We start from the raw sequence: 20,284 nt of genomic DNA, 5'->3' as shown, positions 1-20,284 counted from the left end.
GAGGCCGCTAATACATAGAGAGAGGGCGACTGGGCCGTGTGAATAGCTCGGCAGCAGCTGTGCCACATCCCGAAGCTGTGGCCATTCCTAAGGCAAAGAAACCTTCAGAAGTGGAGCTAAGGAGCGGGCGCTGGGCAGACTCTGGCTCCACAAGTGGATCCGGAGAGCAAGGACACGGGTTGTCTTTATGAACCGCGTCGTGTAACAAAGACAGAATAAACCCCGTACCTCCGTGCACGGATTCGCGTTGACAATGCCTTTATGTTTTTTTCGTTGTAATACGAGCGCATTGTATTCGTGTGCTTTATTACCTGCATTGTGAATTAGAGAATGCTTCCGTGTAGTGTGGGGTCGGATATTATGTACTTTAGAATGACATCGTATCCATGCACTTTGAAAGGCAGCGGGTGAGTTTAAAACGTCACAGCAAACGAAATGGGAGAACCAGCGTTGGCCATTGGGCCGGCTCTTGCCGGGTCCTAGATACGGCATCAGATGTCTGGCCGGATCTCGGCACCCGGCCTGCCTCAGGCCTGGCCAGGCTATGCCGAGCCCCCAATGTCACCGAGGGGGAGCTGGGAGCTCGGGGACCTGCGCCTTTCACCGGCCGTCATCCCTGAGTCTGCGCTCAGCCTGTTTTCTTTCTTCTGGTCTGAAAGGCAGGGGGCATCACTTGCTGGGCACACTATTGTTTTCCAAATGTGCATTTCCCACTTCCATAGAAAAACAAAAGTAATTTCCGAACTGAAAAATGATGCCTGCATTCACTGGTTTTCTTTTATTTTTTTGGTCAGGCGACCACACATACTCTGCAATTTGTGCGCCCCTTTGTGTTTTATCACAGGTTATATTTATAAAGATGCTATATGCTTGTCAAACTGGTTAATCACAAACAAATACTTTGGTTGTGCTGACAGCAGTTTTAAGGAAATTAAACTGTGTGTTCATGGGTACCAACTTTTGATTTGCACTACAGGGGCAGAAATAACCCCACCTCTGTCCAGAATATAAGCAAGCGACCACCAGCCCAACCGATGCCCTGGCCAAACACATTTTATAGCACTTTTTTTTGTATAAGGAATTGCAAAATATGCATGTGATTTCCAACCAGTTTTGAATATGGAACCTCTCAGCAAGGCCTCTCAAACTGCCGAGCTACTCTGATACCTTCTACTGTAGAGCGTGTCTATGGATCCCTTAATGTACGAAAAAGCACTGCATTACCAACAGTATTTTGGGGGCAGCACTGCCATGGAAGTGATTTAAAGTGGAATTGATGTACAGTGTGGAGTTTGGAAAGACGCTGCATGAAAGAAATTACACCATTTAAAACATATTATTTTGAAAACGTCCTTTCCTTTCCAACTACCAGCTCTGCCTCCTCGGAACCCCGCTTCGTCAGTACTCTGCCCCTACCTCCACACTCCACCTCCACTGCGGCCCTTGTGGGGTCCCCCTTTACATTGTTTCCATTCCCATCACTGGGGAGAACGGAATGACTGCCGTGGACTGCTGATGCACCAGAGTCCACCTCAACCGGGGTAGCCCCCCTTTTCATGATCTTTTGCAAAAAAGGGATCTGTTTTGTTCGTTCTTACTTAGAAAGAGCAAGGGGGCTAAGCCCGTAACCCGGGTGGGGTGATGAGGCCTCTCCGTTCGGAGAACAGAAAGGGCGGAAGTCGCTCTCCTTTCTGGGTGGCGCTGAAGAGATTTGGCCGAGAAAATACTGTGCACGTGAAAAAGCAGGGCCAGTGAGCGGCGGGGGCGGGCTCAAAGGCAGCCCGAGGGGGCCAGGGTGGCGGAGGAGGAGGAGGAGGAGGACTTCTCTCACATCCTCTTTTCTATTGGTTGTAGAGGGGCGGGATGCCAGGATTGGTGGCGGCCTGTATCTAGCCACGCCCCTCTGATCCTGGTCAATGGCTAAGCATGGCTTTGACAGAGCAGCAGATAAGAGCTGGAGCGCGATGCAGGCGGCCCCGGCGAGCGAGCACCTGGCCGATGTGGCCGCCCGCGGGGACAGGCCGCGGGTGCAGGAGATGCTGAACGCCGGGGCGGACCCCGACGCTCCGAATGCGTTCGGGCGCACCGCCATCCAGGTACACCCCGATAGGGAATACTGCGCAAACGTCTCCTGAATGGAGCGAGGTGTTTGTTCTTGACTTTTTTTGGCTACTCTCTGTGTAAACCGGGGGTGTGGAGTAAGCTTCTGGCTTGCCTTAAGCGCAATTATTTCTCGCTAGTTTCCTGCGACGGCTATTATCAAAACAAAAAGCATGATTTCCCCCTGGCTTTGAAGCCCTTTGTTGTTTTTGTCCCATGAGTTTAAGTAAAAAAATGGGATAGCACTTCATCCGGGGCTACAACCAAACCCCCTCCTCGCCCCCCAGCAAAGCATCTGGTCTGGAAATGGGCATTAAATACAGATCCGGCCGTTATTTTACGCTGCAAAATGAGGCCGTGTTGCTGCTTTTTCCCATTGCAGCGTCCTTATTTATATGAGTGAAACGATGCAAACCTAGAAGGGTGGTGATGACAAGCGACTTAGAAAAAAAGAGCGAGTTTTCATGGCTTCTCTGCCAAGGAGGTATCGCACCACTGACACACAAAGTGTTGGAAGTGTGGAACGGTGTATATCGGTGCTTGCGCACACGCGTGTCGGTCATTTCATTAAAAAAACACGCACAATTAAACTCGTTATAAATTAATGACGTATTTTATATCATTGGGGCTATTCAGGCCGCCTTAACATCGACGTATTACATCACTAGGCTACTCAGGCATGTTCTATATCCCATGTGCAGCCACCCCAGCACACACACTGCGTGCTCTGCGATTTCTGTGATTAAACTCATGCCTTGGATGCATCTAGCGAAATACCCATTGCCGACCCGACCCCTCCCTCAGCTAAAAGAGTTCCCTCCCAAAGGATGGGAGCTCCAGTGGTTTCCCACCAACGCGAATTCTAATAGTGTCACTACTTATTACAACATTTCATATTTCTTATAGCAGTTATAACACAATTCTTAAAATACATTTGAAGCCAATTACCTCACTCGAATTTCATATGGTGTACAATAATACACGTCTGTTGTACCTATTTGTGCGTTGGGTGTTTGGGGCGTGGGGGGGTTGCATGGAGGGCCGGGCGTGGTCGATTTAGGGCTGGAAGCAATGCACGGGCGTCCATTCAGTGAACCACTTGTTTTCCTCTTCATAGCCCTGGCAGAACCTGGCATCTCCTGCAGCGTCGCCCAGAGCCCGTGCCGAGGAAATGGCGCAGAGTTGGCGAAATGGTCCTGCTGCATTAAAGAAGCCGGGAGTTTCCCCATCCCCTTGAACTGAATTGTTTGAAATTCGCAAGACTAAATCCCCGCCAACGTGCTAGTAGCGCGTAGGGATGGAGGAGTCTATGCAGTGCGGTACATTTCTGTACATTCAGAGGCCAGTCTGGACCGTACATATGTGGTAAGGGTGGTCGGGGAAGTTTACCATTTATTTGCACCCCGTCAGCCTCCTTCGGAACGTTATTGTTTCCGAGGATATTTTTTAAAAAGTAGCACAAGTTCGTACCCCTATAGAACTGTCAAGCTTGTTTAAATACAGGATCTAAAATAGTTACAATAAATGATCCCAAGAAATTAAAGTCCAATTCCAATGCAGCTGTTTGAATTAAGAAAGGAGGTGAACGTGCACCCAACGTCCATTGTTCCGACACAACTTTACACGCAGCGCTCAGCGGTCTAGAAAGAATTACAAATGAGATCCCCGGCAGGGGTCCGCAAACTGCGCATCTCCAGATGTTTTGGACCGCAACTGGCATGACCTTGTACCATTGTTCGGTGGGCTGATGGGTTTCTAGTTCAAAGCATCTGGAGAGCCAATGGTTGCGGGCCTATGGGGAGGTGGCAGCACTTTGTCACTAGGACAATCTGGCCATATAAGAAATTATCCCAAAACGAAAACAGCGCCCAACACTTACCGGCCTACAGGGAACTCTGACTGGATTTCCCGGTAGGCCTCTGCACCCTGGGCCTATTTTTTGTTGTAACCTATTTTATTCCAAAATGTTGTCATAGGAAAAGTTTTGGCTTTCTGAATATGTGCAATATGGGGCCACTCTGAAAATGATCTCCAGGGCCTCTTGATTCCAAGTCCACCCTGGCTAGGAAGCTCTTCTGAGATTTGCCAGCCCTTCCCGCGAGGTTGCAGTGACTTTCGTCTTCCCCCACTTGCCGGGGGTGTCACTGGGCCTAGACCCACTCCCCAGCCTGGATAAGAACCAGAGCGAGCCCCGCGGTCCGTGGCCGTACGGAGGGGCGGAGAGACACGGCTCTGCCTTACCGGGTTACAAGCCATGCCAAGGGCGAAGGTAGGCGGCAAGGCAGGGGGCTGCTCACAGCAACCGCGGAGCGGGGCCGGGCAGCCCACCTGGGTAATGTTGCGAGAGGAGGAGGGGACAGCTGCGGTGTGAGCGCTCAAGGCGCCGCCGGCTCTTACCTGTGCAGGTGAATGTGTTCCCCACCCAGTTGGGAGCCATTGATGGCAGCGTCCTTTTGATGTACATATCGCCAAGCCAGACTCCAATCCATCAGGAACTCCTAGAAGCCATCCATACCGAAATAACGGATGCATCGGCGACTTGATACTCACGCCTAAATCTAGCCAGGCCAAACTGAAATCTGAGTGCGCCTACTCGAGATTTAGCTTTCACTGGGCGCTATGCAGTGCTTAATGTGTGGGGGTGTTTGCCAGGGCTGAGCCCTGGCACTTATTTTTGAGCCCCAGCACTTATTGTCTCAGGCTCACTTTAATTATAAAGTGTTCATGGTACTGCACGAAAATATCGAAAATAGAAAACCAAATGGTTAAATGATCGGATTTCAGCTGGAACAAAATTACCTACAGGCGAAAATGCCGAACATTTTAACCACTGGGTTTTCATTATAGCGAACAAGGGAAACAGGGTTCACTATAATGGAATCGGGGGTTACAGGGGTGTCCCCCGCATCCAAAACAAGTTTTGGAAAACAAATAAAAACGGACCCTGCAGCACCGGTTCCCATTCACGGAAGTGAAGGGAACTGGCGCTGCAGGGGCCGGTGGCACACAGAGTAGTGTGCTGCCAAAGGGTAAGTAAGGGGGTAGAAGGACCGGGGTACACAAAAGCAGTTTAGCTGTGGGATTATTATTCCGAATACGAACATTTAGAATTCGACATTTTCGTCTTCGAAATGTTCGCATTCTAAATAATACCATGCATCCATGGTAGTAGTCAGTGCATCCATCAAGCACAATGAGCAGGTGTGAGCTGTAGTCTAACCCCAAATAAGGTGACACTGGGAAGCAGCTACGGGTGGTGGCAGCAGTGGTGGGGAGCAGCTCACCCGCAATGTCACAGGAGTGCTAGAAAATATTTGGGCCCTGGCACTTATTTTTTTTACAAATTGAGCACCAGCGCTATGTAAACAGTCTTCATTTTCTTCATAAAATGATCTGACTGCACATGGGCATGGAGGATGGGTGCGGTCCAGGAAAAGCAATGCATGGTGTTTCTTACCTTGCAGGGCCCCCTCAGCCCTCTGGACTGGACTCATCTTCAGGATCCTCAGCTGGTAGATAACTCACTTGGATAGGGGACCCTCTGGATCTTGAGGACTCAGCAGGAGGCTCTTTGTGGCTTGGGGACACAGCATGAGGCAAACAGAACCCCGGAACTATGAAGACAGGAGACCACAATAATGAGGACAGAGATGGTGCGTTCCACATGGGGCCCTTGACTCGTGCACTGAGCCCCATGAATTTATTGATGTGGTGACGCAACCTGGAGTCCCCCGTTATTGCGTGCATGTTAGCATGTGGGCTGCGTGTGCTACGCACATCTGGGTTGATACAGTGTCCTCTTGACACCATATCACCCCTTCCCGTTCTTCAACAAAGTTCATGAAGTTTCTTTGTTTAGGATTACCCCATTCTGGTGGTCGAGTCTGAACTCTTGGGGTGGACCGTCAGGCAGATGGTTCTTCCTTTGGGGTGTAGTGTCAGGATGCTCTTCAGTCCTTGGTATTTTTTCCACGGTATCATTTATTGTGCCGTCTGAAGGCATTTTCCTCCCACTTCATGTTCTTTATCTCCCCGTTCTCTCGCTGTGTCATGTAGGACTTGTGACTGGACTCCTGGAAGATGCTTGAAATGTGATGAATTCCGAGTTATGCAGGAAGAGCCATGTTGGGCTGTCACCTCGCTGCCTTCTTTGGCTGTGACAATCATTGGCCATCGATTGAATGACAGGGCATATTTGCTTTGTGACCTCAAGTTGTTGACAAGGATGATATCTCTGATGCCAAGTGTTGGTTCTTTAGTTCCTGGTCCTTTCCCATAAGCTATGTTTTGTTGGTTCCTTCTTGAGGCACATCATTGAGCATTCATTTGTGCTGGGTTCCAGCCTGGAATGGTGGGAATGGTGTTCCTTGGGCTGGCACAAGTACCGTGGCCATGTGCGGTGTGGTTTGGTAAACTCTGAGGGATTGGAATATTGCTGACTCAGGATTTTCTTGGTATGTAATGGCAACTCTACGTTTTTTTTTTAAGTCTGCACATAAACACTCTGCATCCCCATTTGCCTGGGGACAGCACATAGTGATTTTGCATTATTTATATTTAGACTGTCAAAAATGCTGGAATTCTGTGCCTTGAAAGAGAGAGCTGTCCCACTCTCTGGTGATGTGGGAAGACCGAGAACTGCAAATATTTTCTCTATCTTCAGGATACCTGCAATTGCCACCATTGAGTTGACAATTTGTACCTCTAGGTAGTGTGAGAATTCATCCACAACTACTGCCATGTTTACTGGGCAGAGACCCCCAAGTTGGCACTCGTGTTCTTCCAGGAGTGTTGTCCTCTGGGCATGGATTGAGTTGGAGCCTAAGGAGGGGCAGCGCGGGTCACTTGGCATGGAATGCACCAAAATATCAGTGCTTCACTGTCTGTTCCAACCCTGGGAACCATACCTTCAATCAGAGTCTGATTTACTTTTGCAGTTGCCCTGGTGGCCAACTTGGGCCAGGTGGAGTACTCACCTGTTCAATCATGTGGGGATAATGATGCCTGATCGCCTGAGCAGGAGACCTTCCTCTGATGTAGAAAGTTCATCTTTGCGTCAACCTGTCGCAAATATATCCTTTAGATCGCAGGAGCATGAATCTTGAATCAGTACTTCCTTAATTTCTTCCAAGGAGAGCAACCTAGGAATGTGTTCTTCAGCCAACATGTTGACTTGCTTTTCGAAGCGGGACGCCGCATGGGATTCGCTGGTAGTCGACACACGATGGTGACCGGAGAGGAAGTTGGCAGGGTTCTCCATTCCCAGACGGTATTCAATGGTGAAATCCAACTCCTGAAGCTGGAGAATCCAGTTCTCGATTCCCAGGCTGGGGGTAAGGAGGGTGCTCAGTGATGAACCATTGAATATGGGAACTAGTGGTCTGTGATCTATGAACACTTTAAACAGCCTATCACAGAGATGCATCACAATAGCCTTTTTTTCAATTTGCAAGTATCGTGATTCCGGTGGCGTGAGGGAGCAGATTGCAAATTAAATGGGTATGGCCTCTCCCTCGGGTGAGCTTCACATCAGAACAGCACCTAGACCCTGTGGGCTGGCATCGACCACTAGTTTGGTGGGCCGTGTTGGATGAAAGTATGCCATGGTAGAGTCTTCGGCCCGTGCACTCTTTGTCGCGTCGAAGGCTCTTTGTTGTGCTTCGCCCCTTTCCTATGATTCTGCATCTTTGGTGAACCACTAGAGTGGTTCCCACAGCGTGGTGAGGAATTTTCTACAACAATTCAGCATCCCAAGAAATGTCCTTACCTCGGACTGAGTTTGAGGAGCAGGTACTGACTTAATGCCTCTGTTTTTTTGCGGGTGTGTTGAGATGTTCTGTTTCTGGAAAAAGAACCCAAAGAATTGCAGTTTGTCCTACAGGAACTCACATTTAGTGTGAGTCCATGATCCTTAAGTTTCTGCAAGGCAGCTCTTGGTCTCTGATGGTGTTCTGCAGGAGATTTTGCAAAGATGAGAATGCCGTCACTGACATTAATGAGATTCCTGTGATCCCGCCACAAATGGTATTTAGGAAAACATCACTGGCTGAACACAGGGCAAAGCTCAGTCTTTTATATCGGTCTAGACCGATATGTAGGGTGAGCAGATTTTCAAAATAAAAAACTGGAACAGGCATAAACATATACGTAGGACCATGCCTGCGGCCCCCAAAGCCCCTCCTCTCTTGCACCTTGCCCCTCCCCCGTCATGATGCCATGTTAAATAATTTACACTTGCGGCACTGCTCCTGGATTTAAACAGTGCAGCTTCAGTTGTCACTAAGAACGTTAAAAACAAATAGCTTTGCTCCGATTGCCATTACAGGTCTTACTGTGCATCCATTTCCGTGAAGACTCTGTGGCACCATCAGTCAATGCCTGTGGTTAGTAAGTGAAAGGTTCGAGGTTCGACTCCACCCTCAGAAGGAAGAAATAATGATATAGAGTCGACAAACGTGACGTTTGTTTGCTTTATAACTCTCATAATGAAAAGAAAAGTAAAACATTGCAGTAGTCACCCTTGTATTTTGCAAACCCAGAACAACTGGTCACCCCACCGATATGGGAAGAAAATGTAGTGATGTATCTTGAGTCTTTGTGCATCGCTGTGAGATCCAGCTTGCAGCTTGCTGCACTGCCTGAATGTCTAGGAGAAGATTGGGGGGTGGGGATTTGGGGTGCTACTCACGTTTGACTGTTTTGCTGGGCAGGTGCATATCGAGGTAAATGTGCACTTGGTCGGGTCTTTTTGGTTTCCTTGTGACTACAATGGGTGGCGCGCAGGGTGTGGGACCTTGGGTCTTCCCTATTAGTCTTGCCTTTTCAAGATTTTGTAGTTCCATTTTTTTTTTTTTTGTGTGGACAGAGAACACAAATGAAATGAGCGTGTGCTCCTCTGCCATGTTGAAGATAAGAAGCTTTGTTTGCTGTGTCCGAGGGTGTGACGTATACTTTGCTTGATGTCTGGATATCATTGTGTTGAAATGCAGTCCATGTCAGGCTTTGTAGGGGATGGGAGCATTTTAATTCTTGGATAGGCATGGAAGATGAAGTGGGCTTGTATGGTGTTCTTGGGAGCGCTGCACCTTCATCGGAGTCCCCTGTAATGCCTTTGTCACCAGTTGTTGTGACCTACCTTGCAGGGCCTACTCAGGGCTCTGTGCTGGCCTCCAGTAGAGGGTGCTTCCCTGTTAGGTCGGATCACTTGGTGAGGGGATCCCCCGGATCTTGAGGACTCACCAAAAGGCTTCTGATGGCTTGGGGATCCCCGATGAGGCCACCTGAACCCAGGAACGATGAAGACACGGGACAACAATGAGGACATTAGGGACGTCATTTGGGGGTCGCAGCTGCGACCCCTGTGGTCTACCTTGCTATCTTGTTTTTTTTTTTTATTGAATCTCCTGGGCTGTGGCCAGTGCCATGTGGTTCTTTGTTTCTGGAGAGGCTGGCTTTCTTTTTCAGGCCTCTAAAAAAAAAGGGTGTTCCACACGTGTAACACTTTGCACCAGACCTGCAGATTTACTGGCCTGCTGCTAAATCTCAGTTACCAGTTTAATGGTGTCCACTACAGAGTCAAATTTGCTTTCTGACTGTGTGAACATTCAGACATCTAATTGCTCATGTTACTATAGCTGGTACGATAGCTCCGTGGGTTGCGCGCTCGCTGCCGTGATGTGTGTGTGTGTGGTCTGCAGATTGCACGTTCGAATCCTGGCAAGGTCAACTCAGCCTTTCATCATTATGCGCGAACAACGAGTCCAAAGGGGGCTGCGGAAAAGCAGCTGCGGAACGAGGAAGAGGGAAGCAATGCAAGTGCACAGCACCCCGGCTTCACCCGCACCCGGTACTAAACAGGGATCAAAAGTGGCCCTGGAAATGTTTCTCAAAGTGGCCCCATATTAACATACACTGGAAGCTTTGTAAAATGTTTCTACTTCATCCCACGGTGTAGAGAGGCCCAGCGGGAAATCTCCAGAGTTCCCTGTAGGCCAGTCCACCCCTGAGCGCGTGGCGTTTTCCCATCATACCTCATACATCGTCCCTTTGAACCCCGCCGTTATTTCTAGTGTGGTTGGCATTTGCTGTGACAGCATGAACCTACGGACAATGTCTTTTGTGCTATGTGTTTTCATTCACATATGCCCTGTTTTTCTGCAGCTGCCAAAGTTAAGTCACCGCTCAAGTGCCGCATCCATGAGGCAGAGGGTTGGGGGGGGGGGGGCCTGATTCTCAAAGCGTTTTTCCCATAAAAATAAAAAAACACTTGTGAATCACGTCAAGAGTGTAATTCCCCATATTCTAATACTGGAAATATTATCTTACAGTTGCGCCATGCCTGCCTTTCTCTCAGGGAAACAGAAAGTAGGCCGGCTTCTTGCGCTGAACACCAGCGTCCATTCCTTTTAGCCAAGTGACGCTCTGCCACCTATTTTACGGTTACTTTGTGTAATATTTCACGTCAGAGGGGCGTTCTCTTTTGCGGGGCCCCTTTATCCGCCATTACACGATGAGGTGAACCAACGCCGCTCTCAAGAAAGCACGAAATGGCGGCGCGACAGCCGGGCTGCGCACGCCGAGAGGCGCAGGCCTCACACCGGGTGCCGTGTGGTTTCTCGCTCGACACCCCCGTTTATACGGCGCGCAGCAACGCGCGGAGGAACGAACCCCCCTCGAAGCGTGCATTAAACGATGTGCGCAGCTATCATGCAGGGATAACCCAACGGCATAGGCCCCAATTCACAGACCGTGTTTTAAAGGGGCAACCCCACTAGAGAACGCTGTGAATTAGGCCCCATTCGGCTCTAATGTCATTTACAAAAAATCGAGTGTCGTGCTATGTGTGTATAACATGTAAGTGTGCATTGCTGCGCCTGTGGGTGGGTATAATGTGTATGCAATGCTGGCGAGTGGCTGTGGCGGAGCTGCATTTATCGGGGTGCAGTTTGGTTAACCCAGGGGCCTATGGTGCGGAACCGAGAACAGGTCGGATTCAGCGAGATTTGATTGATGGAATTATTTGCGCGTAAAACGCAGATTTGCGCGCCATTCTGCCCGAAAATCCCCATTCCTCAAACAGGGATTTTCGGGCAGAATGGCCTGCGTTTTACGCGCAGATAATTCCATGAATCAATGGGTAAGCACTGTTCTGCGCATTGCATTGGTGTGATTAAAACTGTGACTGTGCTTTTCTGACATTTTGCTGCAATGGGGACGAGCACCCAAGGGGGAGGGGATCACTGTTCCGGGACACACTGCAAAAAGCAGAGCAAAGGGACACTTTTAAGAGAAATGGAAACAGGTGACATGCCTAGAACATAATTTATTGCACCAGCGCCGGTATGTAAATGCGTCGCCCGTGACTGCGCACGCGTTCTGGCACAGCCCCGACTATGCCAAGGCTCCCGTGAAACCCGTAATATTGGTTGTAAACACATGCGACTTCACACAACGACGGCATCCCCCTTCGATGTATTTAGTACTGTGCTATTACGGAGAAAGGACATTTCTAAAACCCGTGCTAATCCTGCTCCGTACCTCGGGATTTAGCGGGTTCGAGCCAGTCGGTCTCTGCGTGGGGTGGTTCTTAAACCTTCCCATCTTTCTCTAGCAATGCAGCTGCACAAACGGGTTAGGCCCCTTCCCAGATACCAGTTGCAACCACACAGATGTTTTTCTTCACACAAATTGGTGAAGTTATTATTTTTTTTTTTATTTAGCATCCCTGGTTTATAAAAAAAAACTTCATACCATACAGAAAGAAAACGATTAGGAGGAAATTCAAATATGCAATAAACAATGCAAAATAAAACACACATTATCACGTCACAACTCATAAAATGTAATATTACATCACATTCCTTAAAACAATCTATGCCAAATCCTATACATAATTTAAATCTGCGCAGAGGAGGATACTTTCTTATCTTTCAGTTTCGTATTTGGTTTCTCCGAACAGCCAATCATCTCCCAAGTTATTCTACATGATCTTGATAAAGTGCGTTAGTGCAATAATGATTATGGTTTTCAGCACTAATAGTTGTAGCCAAAACTCCTCTGCTGACAAAAATTCCTTTGGAGATGCAAGATAAAAGTCCAAAGCAAATCTACCAAAAATGTACACGTGTGCTTCTGTGTTGCGTGCATGCGTGTGCGCGTGAATGTGCTTGCAGAAGGCTGGTTGAAACGAGACAGCATGGGGGGTAATGGGCAATGCCAGGGTCAGCCTGACAGAAACATAGGGAGGAACTTGGGTAACATTGCCAATGCTGGTATAGATTAGTTCATCACGTGACTTTTTGGGGGTCATCCGTAGCATGAAAGGGGGCAATGTGGCATATTTTGAGTCAGGCCTCAAGGTTATCTTTCAGCACGGGCAGCATTAAAGGGGCCAGCACGGCATGTATTGGGACTGGCAGCATGATTATGTTGGAGCACAAGCAGCATGAGAGGGCACAGAGAAAATCATGTTGAGAAGTGCCATATGATATTCTTTGGGCACGTGGAGCATGAAAATATGCTTTACTGAGGCAATGCCGGCATATACTGTTTAGACAGGTCTTAGTGATTTTTTTTTTTGTGGCACAACAAGCAGAAGATGGGTGCATCCCAGCCAAATATTATTGAGGCGGCTACGTGATTTACTTTGGGAGGGAAAAGCCAGACATAAAATGTGTTTTACAGTGACAATGCTGGAATATATTAACGAAATAGGTCTCATAATTTTCTTTGACCAGAGACGTATGGAACTGTGGTGTGAAATGCTTCTGTACAGGTTGGGTACCTGTTACCTGTTGGGATACTGCATTTGTCTCTATTGAACCAATTGACCATTATAAGGCATTTTATCTGAAATGTGTGCTGTAAAAATGTCTCATTCATACCAGTATTTTAAACAACTTCTTGGACGGAGAACCACTCCATCCACCATTCCCCCAAAACACCCTTGAATTAGTTCTGGATCACTCGCTGAGCTTGCTCACTACTGGCCATTTTCGGGGAATTATTTACAACTTTCAAAAGTCAGCAATCACCACTGTTGCCCCCTCTGAACCAGAGGCCACAAGTGTTGCACGGAGAAGCATGTTTCTGGCGCTATGCTAGGGAACGACTGAGGTGAGATTAGGGGTAGCACAATATTCAGAGCAGCGAGAAACAACAGAGTAGAAGCACCCTTACCCACAAACCATTTTCCCACATATCCATGGACACTCACACACACCGGCCTACACAACTGCCCGTCAAGATATACCCATACTTCTATGCATGCCATTGAAACTAAGCATGCCATGTATGTATGACTCCAATACTGTATGAACTACCTTGAGATCAATGCAGGCACCCAAACATATAACGTGTGTTCGGACAGAAGTACCTTTGGGTGGCATTACCTGAACATGGCAAACAAATGAAAACAATTCGGATATGCAGCTAGCCTTGTGAAGCAGCAGCTAACAAATACACACCATAACGGTTTTAAAGAGGGTCATGCTTTATAGCCCGCAACATAGCGCTACACGAGGCATGCTACAAAAACATAAATGTAGACAGAGCAAGGGCGCGGATGAGCACTTGGGCGGGAGCAGTGCCTGGGCGCCCAGCGGTTGCTGAGGAGGGGCGCCGCACAGGGCAAGGGGCCGTGGCAGCCACTAGAAGAAGGCGGCGCGGATAGCGCTTTAAGGCACCCGAGCGCCTCCTCTCGGGGCCCCCACTGCTCTCTGCGACGGGCCTGGCTTCGCGTCTGGTATGACTCTTGGCGACTCAGACATCAGCCAAAAGGGCCTTTCGGATTGTTTAACTACACACCGATGTTGCTGTCGGGCACACATGTAGGATCCAGGCAGGCTGCATGTGCGTCCCGCCTCTGGAAAGTGTCGCAGCGGTTCTCGAGTTTGCCCTTTGCTTGGAATACAAACATGCCCAACATGCTGCGCCATTCTGAAAAATGTATATTTAGCCTCATATCTAGTTGTGCCCATCATTATACGTTAGCTTGTATTTTTGCACTCCCTGTATTTTTGCATTCTTTTCTTGTGATGGAAATGCTGCGCGTCACCTTTCCGGTTCATTGGCGCTGTCCTTCCGTTGACTCATTCTGGCTCTTTTCTTCAGTTTCCGTGTTCTCTGCATGCGCGTCTTATGCCCGCATAGGACCCTATTTCCCTTATAAGAGTCTCTTGTCGGTCTAATAACATGTAATCAAAGAACACCTGTGAAATGCTTGCAAGCATGCTTATCTGCAGGGGAACTTTAACAAAGACTGCCAGGCATCAGCCAGGAGCACCGAGAGCGGTATTTCGAGCTTATTTTTTTGACAGGCCGTCTCAGTTCTCCGCATGCACGCCAGAGGGCGCCAAAGCGGCATCAAGAAACGAATACGAACCCGTCTTGCGGAGCAGGGCCGTTAGGCGCCGCCAATTCGATGCTGGCGGTGATTGGACAAGTTATTTATATTAAGCTGCTCATGTCATTAAGTAACGGGTGCAAATTAAACTGGTAAGATCTCAATAGCCTAGTGGTTAGCTTTTCTGTCTCGCATCCCAGCAGGCCAGGGATCGAGATAGCATCGGTATTCGTATTTTTTTTTGGTCAAAAAATGGTGCTGCCGGTTTCGCACAACTGCCCGCGCCGAAAGGGGGGCGTACCGCCGCAGGACCGTTTACAATAGCGTGTACGCGCGGCACACCCTTCAACCGCTAAACATCCAAATAGTTGTTCGGTTTCCTTAAAGCCATAAAGCACAAGATGGCTTCATTTCTCTAGCTGTCCCAAAATGCAGCTATTTGACTGCCTTCCTACGAGCCTGTATTCTGCATTGCACGCTAAGTGAGATGCTTCCTCTTGGCGGGGCTCAAGCCTTTCTCATGCGGACACTTTGCACATGATCGTTTCCGTCTCAGGAAGACAAACTGCCGTAGACGCCATGCTTCATATTTTGTTTATTACACCCAATACTTTTCAGAGCATGAATTCGCCCACAGAGCTGAACCAACTGCCCACGAGGGACTCTTGTTTCCGCCTCGGATGTCCGCCTACAAAAATACCTACGAAGAAATCTAGGACAATCGGCATGGAGGAAAGTCTAAAGGGAACGTGGAGACTCCCCCATTCCCCCGTACACCAAAAACAAAATGTAGCACTTATTTAAAATAAAAAAAGACCTCTTTAACACAAAAATAACGTATCGTGGCTACCTGGCAACCAGGGCAGTTTCCAAACAATATTATGCCCACTACGAAACACCAGGATACGACCTTGCCCCACCCTAATGTTGTTCCTCTACTGCTACCCGGCAGTGCACCCCCTCTATTAGATCATTGCAATTTACACAGTGCTTTAAGTGGGCCGGTGCTGGGCACCCACAGGAAGGAGAGGAAAGGTAGAATTCTTCTTGCCGTGATCCATTTGTGCAGAACTCTGCTTTCCCGTCTAGGTACGCTAGTTCCAGTTCTGTAGTTGAGGGTTTCGTTAATTCTAGTTGTTTGAATAGATTGCTTTCTTTGACGTGTTTCCAGTTTCTTTTTGTGGTGGTTGTGAGTTTCAGATGTTGAATATAGGCTTGGTAGGCAGAGTGATCACAAATGGGATGATGAGATGGTCGCTCCACAGTATCTGTATAGGAGGTGCCGTGGTGATGAGTTTTTCTTTGGTGAAAATTACATCTAGGGTGTGTCCTGCCGAGTGCGTTGCTCCTTTGACTAGTTTATCGTAGTTTCATGGTGCTGAGTTGTTCAATTAGTGAGTTTTGGGAGTTAGCGTGGCTGTCTTCAAACCAGATGTTGAAGTCACCCAGGATGATTAGGTGTTCGTGGTTGATGGCTGAGTTGGTGATGGCTTCTATGAAGTTATCGACGAATGTTGCATCGTATGTTGGCGGTCTGTATACCGGGATGAATTTGATGTTGGTTTTCGGGCTCACTGTTAGGTGTATGACCATGGTTTCGCAGTTGAGGATGTTGAGTGGTTCGTTTGTTTTTATTTTCAGGTGTTCTTTGAATGCTAAAGCGATGCCTCCTCCTTTTTTGTTTCCTCTGTTTATTTGTAGGCATTTGAAGTCCGTCGGAAGGCAGCTTTGGAGTGTGATTTTGTAGTTGTCATCCAGCCATGTTTCTGTGATGAACAGAATGTCAATGCCGTTGTCGTCGAGTAGGTTGAAGATTTCTGTTGAGTGTTTGGACATGGATCTTGCGTTTATTAGATTGCAGTGAAGTTTGGAGGTGTTGTTTGGTTTGGGCTTTGTTGCGGTCTTTTTCTGCTCGGTGTTGAGGTTTCCTTCCTGGCCGGTCACTTGTTGGGCTGTGGGATTCAGGGTGTCAGCGTCTTCGAAGAGTTCTTCTAGGTTTTGTCTTGGGTTCTTTGTGTTTTCATCGGGTTCGTCTTCCGTGAGTTGTGGTTGTTGATTTGGAAGTTCTTCTTGCTTTGGTGATGTAGGGGGTTATTGCTTCGGTCGTCTGTTTGTTGTTTGTGTTGGTCATCCTTCTTCTCCTTGCTTGTGTTAGGTTGTTTGATGTTGCTGCTTCTAGAGTTGGATTGGGTTGCTGTGGTGGCCGACTGTCTGGGAGGTATGGAGTTAGGTAGAGGGATTTTTCTCTTCTCTCAGAGTTGCTTCGGTTTGTGTTCTTGTCTGTGGGGGTCCGGTCTATGGTTGTTGTTCTAAGTTGCTGTTCTGGAGTGTTTGTTCTTTCATCTCTTCGTCTTTTCCTTGGGATGGGTTGTTTGCGCGGCATTGTGATATTGAGAGTTGTTTAGCCTTCGTTTGGTGACGTCTAGTTGGTCCTGCTTTGGTCTGGTTGTCTTGTGGTGTAGTGGTGGGTGAGGGGTGTCCGCTACTAGTTTGGGCTCTGTCTGTAGGTGGTATTCCGGCTGGAGTTGGGGGCTGGAGTTGGGGTCTTGTTCAGTCGCTGTCCTAAGTGGGGAAGAGGGGTGGTAAGGGTTATTAAGTTGGTTGTTATCAGTGGCTCTCTTTATTGTCTGTCTCCCTGAGCGCGGTACATTGTGGTGAGCAGGCTGTGTGGGTTGGGTAGGGTGTCTGCTGGTTGGTGGGTGGCTTAGAAGGGCGCAGCTTGGACTTTTGCCTTGTGGTGCGAGAGGTCCTAGTCAGAGAGGCCCCCCGTAGTCTTCGGATGATCTAGATTTGGGATACCCGTATAGTGGGAGAGAGGCCGATCAGTGCAGTATGGGATCACAGATTGCAATCTATGCAGGTTGGAGATCACACAATGCAATTTGGGGACAGAGGCCCTGCTAAGTTTGAGACACCTGTATAGTGGGAGAGAGGCCTATCAGTGCAGTATGGTATCACAGAATGCAATCTATGCAATTTGGAGATCAGACAATGCAATTAGGGCACAGAGGTCCTGCTAAGTTTGAGACACCTGTATAGTGGGAGAGAGGCCTATTAATGCAGTATGGGGTCACGGAATGCAATCTATGCAGGTTGGAGATCGGACAATGCAATTAGGGCACAGAGGCCCTGCTAAGTTTGAGACACCTGTATAGTGAGAGAGAGGCCTATTAATGCAGTATGGGGTCATGGAATGCAACCTATGCAGGTTGGAGATCAGACAATGCAATTAGGGCACAGAGTCCCTGCTATCAATGCAGTTTCGGGCAACGGGGGGGGTGATCACCTTGGCAAACATTGGTTTAGCCTAGTTGTCAGGTATCTAGGGTAGAGTTGTACCTTTCCCCAACCCAAGCCACCCTACCTTACAAGTCCTTGTGGTTGCTGGTAGACGGCTGGCCACTGGCTTCCCCTGCGGACACCTGCTGACACCTCCTGGAGCCGCCTCTATTGGAGCCGCCCTTGGCCTTGGGGCCCTTAGCCGCAGGGGGCTGCCGGGCAGAGGGCTGCACTGGGAGGACCAGTGATGAAGTGTAGGTGGACCAATCAGAGCGGGCCTGGGCGGGTCGGGAGGTGGGAGGGAAGGGGAAAGCAGGAAGAGGGAGCGGGTGGACGCGGTCTGCAGGGGGCACAGAAAGGCCTCGGGCCTCAAATTAATACAAGATACTGGCGCTCCTGAAGGGGCCTGCCTACTCACCGAGCTCCTGTGCAAATGGAGCCGGTGAGCGAGCGCGCTGCTGGCCTTCTGTGGCTTTGGTCCGGTGGACCAATCAGAGCGGGCCTGGGTGGGTCGGGAGGCGGGAGGGAAGGGGAAAGCAGGAAGAGGGAGCGGGTGGACGCGGGCTGCAGGGGGCACAGAAAGGCCTCGGGGCCTCAAATTAATACAAAATACTGGCGCTCCTGAAGGGGCCTGCCTACTCACCGAGCTCCTGTGAAAATGGAGCCGGTGAGCGAGTGCGTTGCTAGCCTTCTGTGGCTTTGGTCCGGTGGACCAATCAGAGCAGGCCTGGGCGAGTCGGGAGGCGGGAGGGAAGGGGAAAGCAGGAAGAGGGAGCGAGTGGACGCGGGCTGCAGGGGGCACAGAAAGGCCTCAGGGCCTCAAATTAATACAAAATACTGGCGCTCCTGAAGGGGCCTGCCTACTCACGAGCTCCTGTGCAAAAAAAAGTCAAGTAAGCTGACAGAAGTGCCAGCCACAGCTTTGCTGGTTGGCACTTCTGGCAGGCACTGTAAATTCCTCCGGTGACCCCTTGCGCAAGGGGTTACCAGAGGAAGTTACTGTCCCTTTGTTTCCCCCACCCCCTCCCACTGTCGCCGAGGTGTCTTTAACCCTCGGTGAACCTGAGGTTTATAAAAGATGGCTTGTAAAGCACACAATTCAAGTCATCTTTTATAAAGCTTTGCCAACGGACAAAGATGCCTCGGGCTTTGTCCGCTTTAAAAACTTTATAAAAGATGGATTGAATTGTGTACTTTTCACGGCATCTTTTATAAACATAGATGTTTTTAAAAGATGGCTTGAAAAGTACACAAACCGTAAGGTATGCACACAAATATATGTAAATGTTATATATTTATGTGCATACCTTACTATGGTTTGTGTACTAGACAAGCCATCTTTTCTAAACATAGAAATATGTAACATATTCCATGTACTGAAAGCAGAGATGTGTAGTGCAGAGACATGGGAAGCCGAAGAGCGAATAGAGAAGAGGCAAAGAAGGTATGAAGGAAGACTGTAGGGATTATGTGACAGCAGGGCCACATTTTTTCATGGGACTCAGCTGTGTGCTATGGAGCACTGTGGGGTGCATTCAAAGGCCCCAAACAGAAGTCCCTTTCACATGAACAGCAGGATTTTAAACACTGAACCAAAAACGGCTTGGCCTGTGTATTTGTTTCAAGTAAAATTGAAGAGCCATGTAGAAAAAAAGGCCTACCTGTCATTACCAAGGGAAAATCAACATTTTAATTCACAAAAGGAGGAATCAAAGATCCCTTTCACATGGAAAACATGATTTTTAAACAGTGACACAACAACAGCCTGCATATGTGTTTAAATGCGAAAATGTATCACTGCTAACAGAAAAATTCCAGGGAAAAGACATGATGAGCGGGTTGACGAAAAGCAATGTATGTTATGTTTCACATACAAGATACCAGTGACATTTGAAAAGCCACTTTGTTTTCATGGACAAATTGTCAGCCCAAGGCAGACCCTTTTTGCTTTCTGTGTCTAAACTTCACAAGGAAATCTTTTGCTGCCTGTCTGGATGTTACATCTAACATATAATTACCAACTGCAATAAAGTGTCCTGCTAAAGGCATCGAAAACCAGTGTTCCACAGACTGGGTGGCTCTGAAGGCATTGCCTACAGGACAAGTTCCCCTTGGCTGGAGCATGAGCAATATGTGTGAAAATGGGGGCAACAACTTCCAACACTAAGAGACTGATAAAAAAAACAAACTCTGGGTACAGGCTGACCTGGTGAAAACAAATGGTCTGAAGGCTGAAGCATGGCCATTTGTCCCACATGAAGATTCACAATTAATTTAAAAGGACTATTATAATTTAGGCCTTTTTCTCAGCAACCATTAGTCATACTGATTTCATTTATGTGCCATTTTTATGTAATTTCCAGGTGATTGTAGTGATATAAAATTCCTCCACCTGTGACTTTGCGAACTGTAATGGCAAGTTAAACTCGGTTTCTGACTGATCTGAAAATGTTCCAAATGTGAGAGTTGGTAAAGGGGTGGAGAATAAAATTAGGGATATGGGTAATAACTTATATATTCATAACTGTTACGCTTTTTATGGAAACAGCAGGAAAGTGCCAC

At 48.3% G+C, this 20,284-nt stretch overlaps 1 protein-coding gene across 1 annotated transcript in view; it reads left to right on the top strand.

The window, feature by feature from the left end:
- Positions 1-1,952: 1,952 nt before the first annotated feature.
- Positions 1,953-20,284, top strand: part of LOC138510389 (cyclin-dependent kinase inhibitor 2A-like) — a 193,491-nt gene continuing 175,159 nt past the window's right edge. Inside the window, exon 1 of the mRNA XM_069626005.1 lies at positions 1,953-2,096. Coding sequence (XP_069482106.1) covers positions 1,965-2,096 — 132 coding nt within the window. The 5' untranslated portion in view covers positions 1,953-1,964. The remainder of the gene's footprint in view (positions 2,097-20,284) is intronic.

The sequence above is a fragment of the Ambystoma mexicanum genome, chromosome 6p, assembly GCF_040938575.1.
Source record: "Ambystoma mexicanum isolate Mex_15411 chromosome 6p, UKY_AmexF1_1, whole genome shotgun sequence".
Classification (NCBI taxonomy): domain Eukaryota; kingdom Metazoa; phylum Chordata; class Amphibia; order Caudata; family Ambystomatidae; genus Ambystoma; species Ambystoma mexicanum.
Note: the sequence above shows the minus strand (reverse complement) of the source record. Positions and strands in the feature narration are given on the sequence as shown.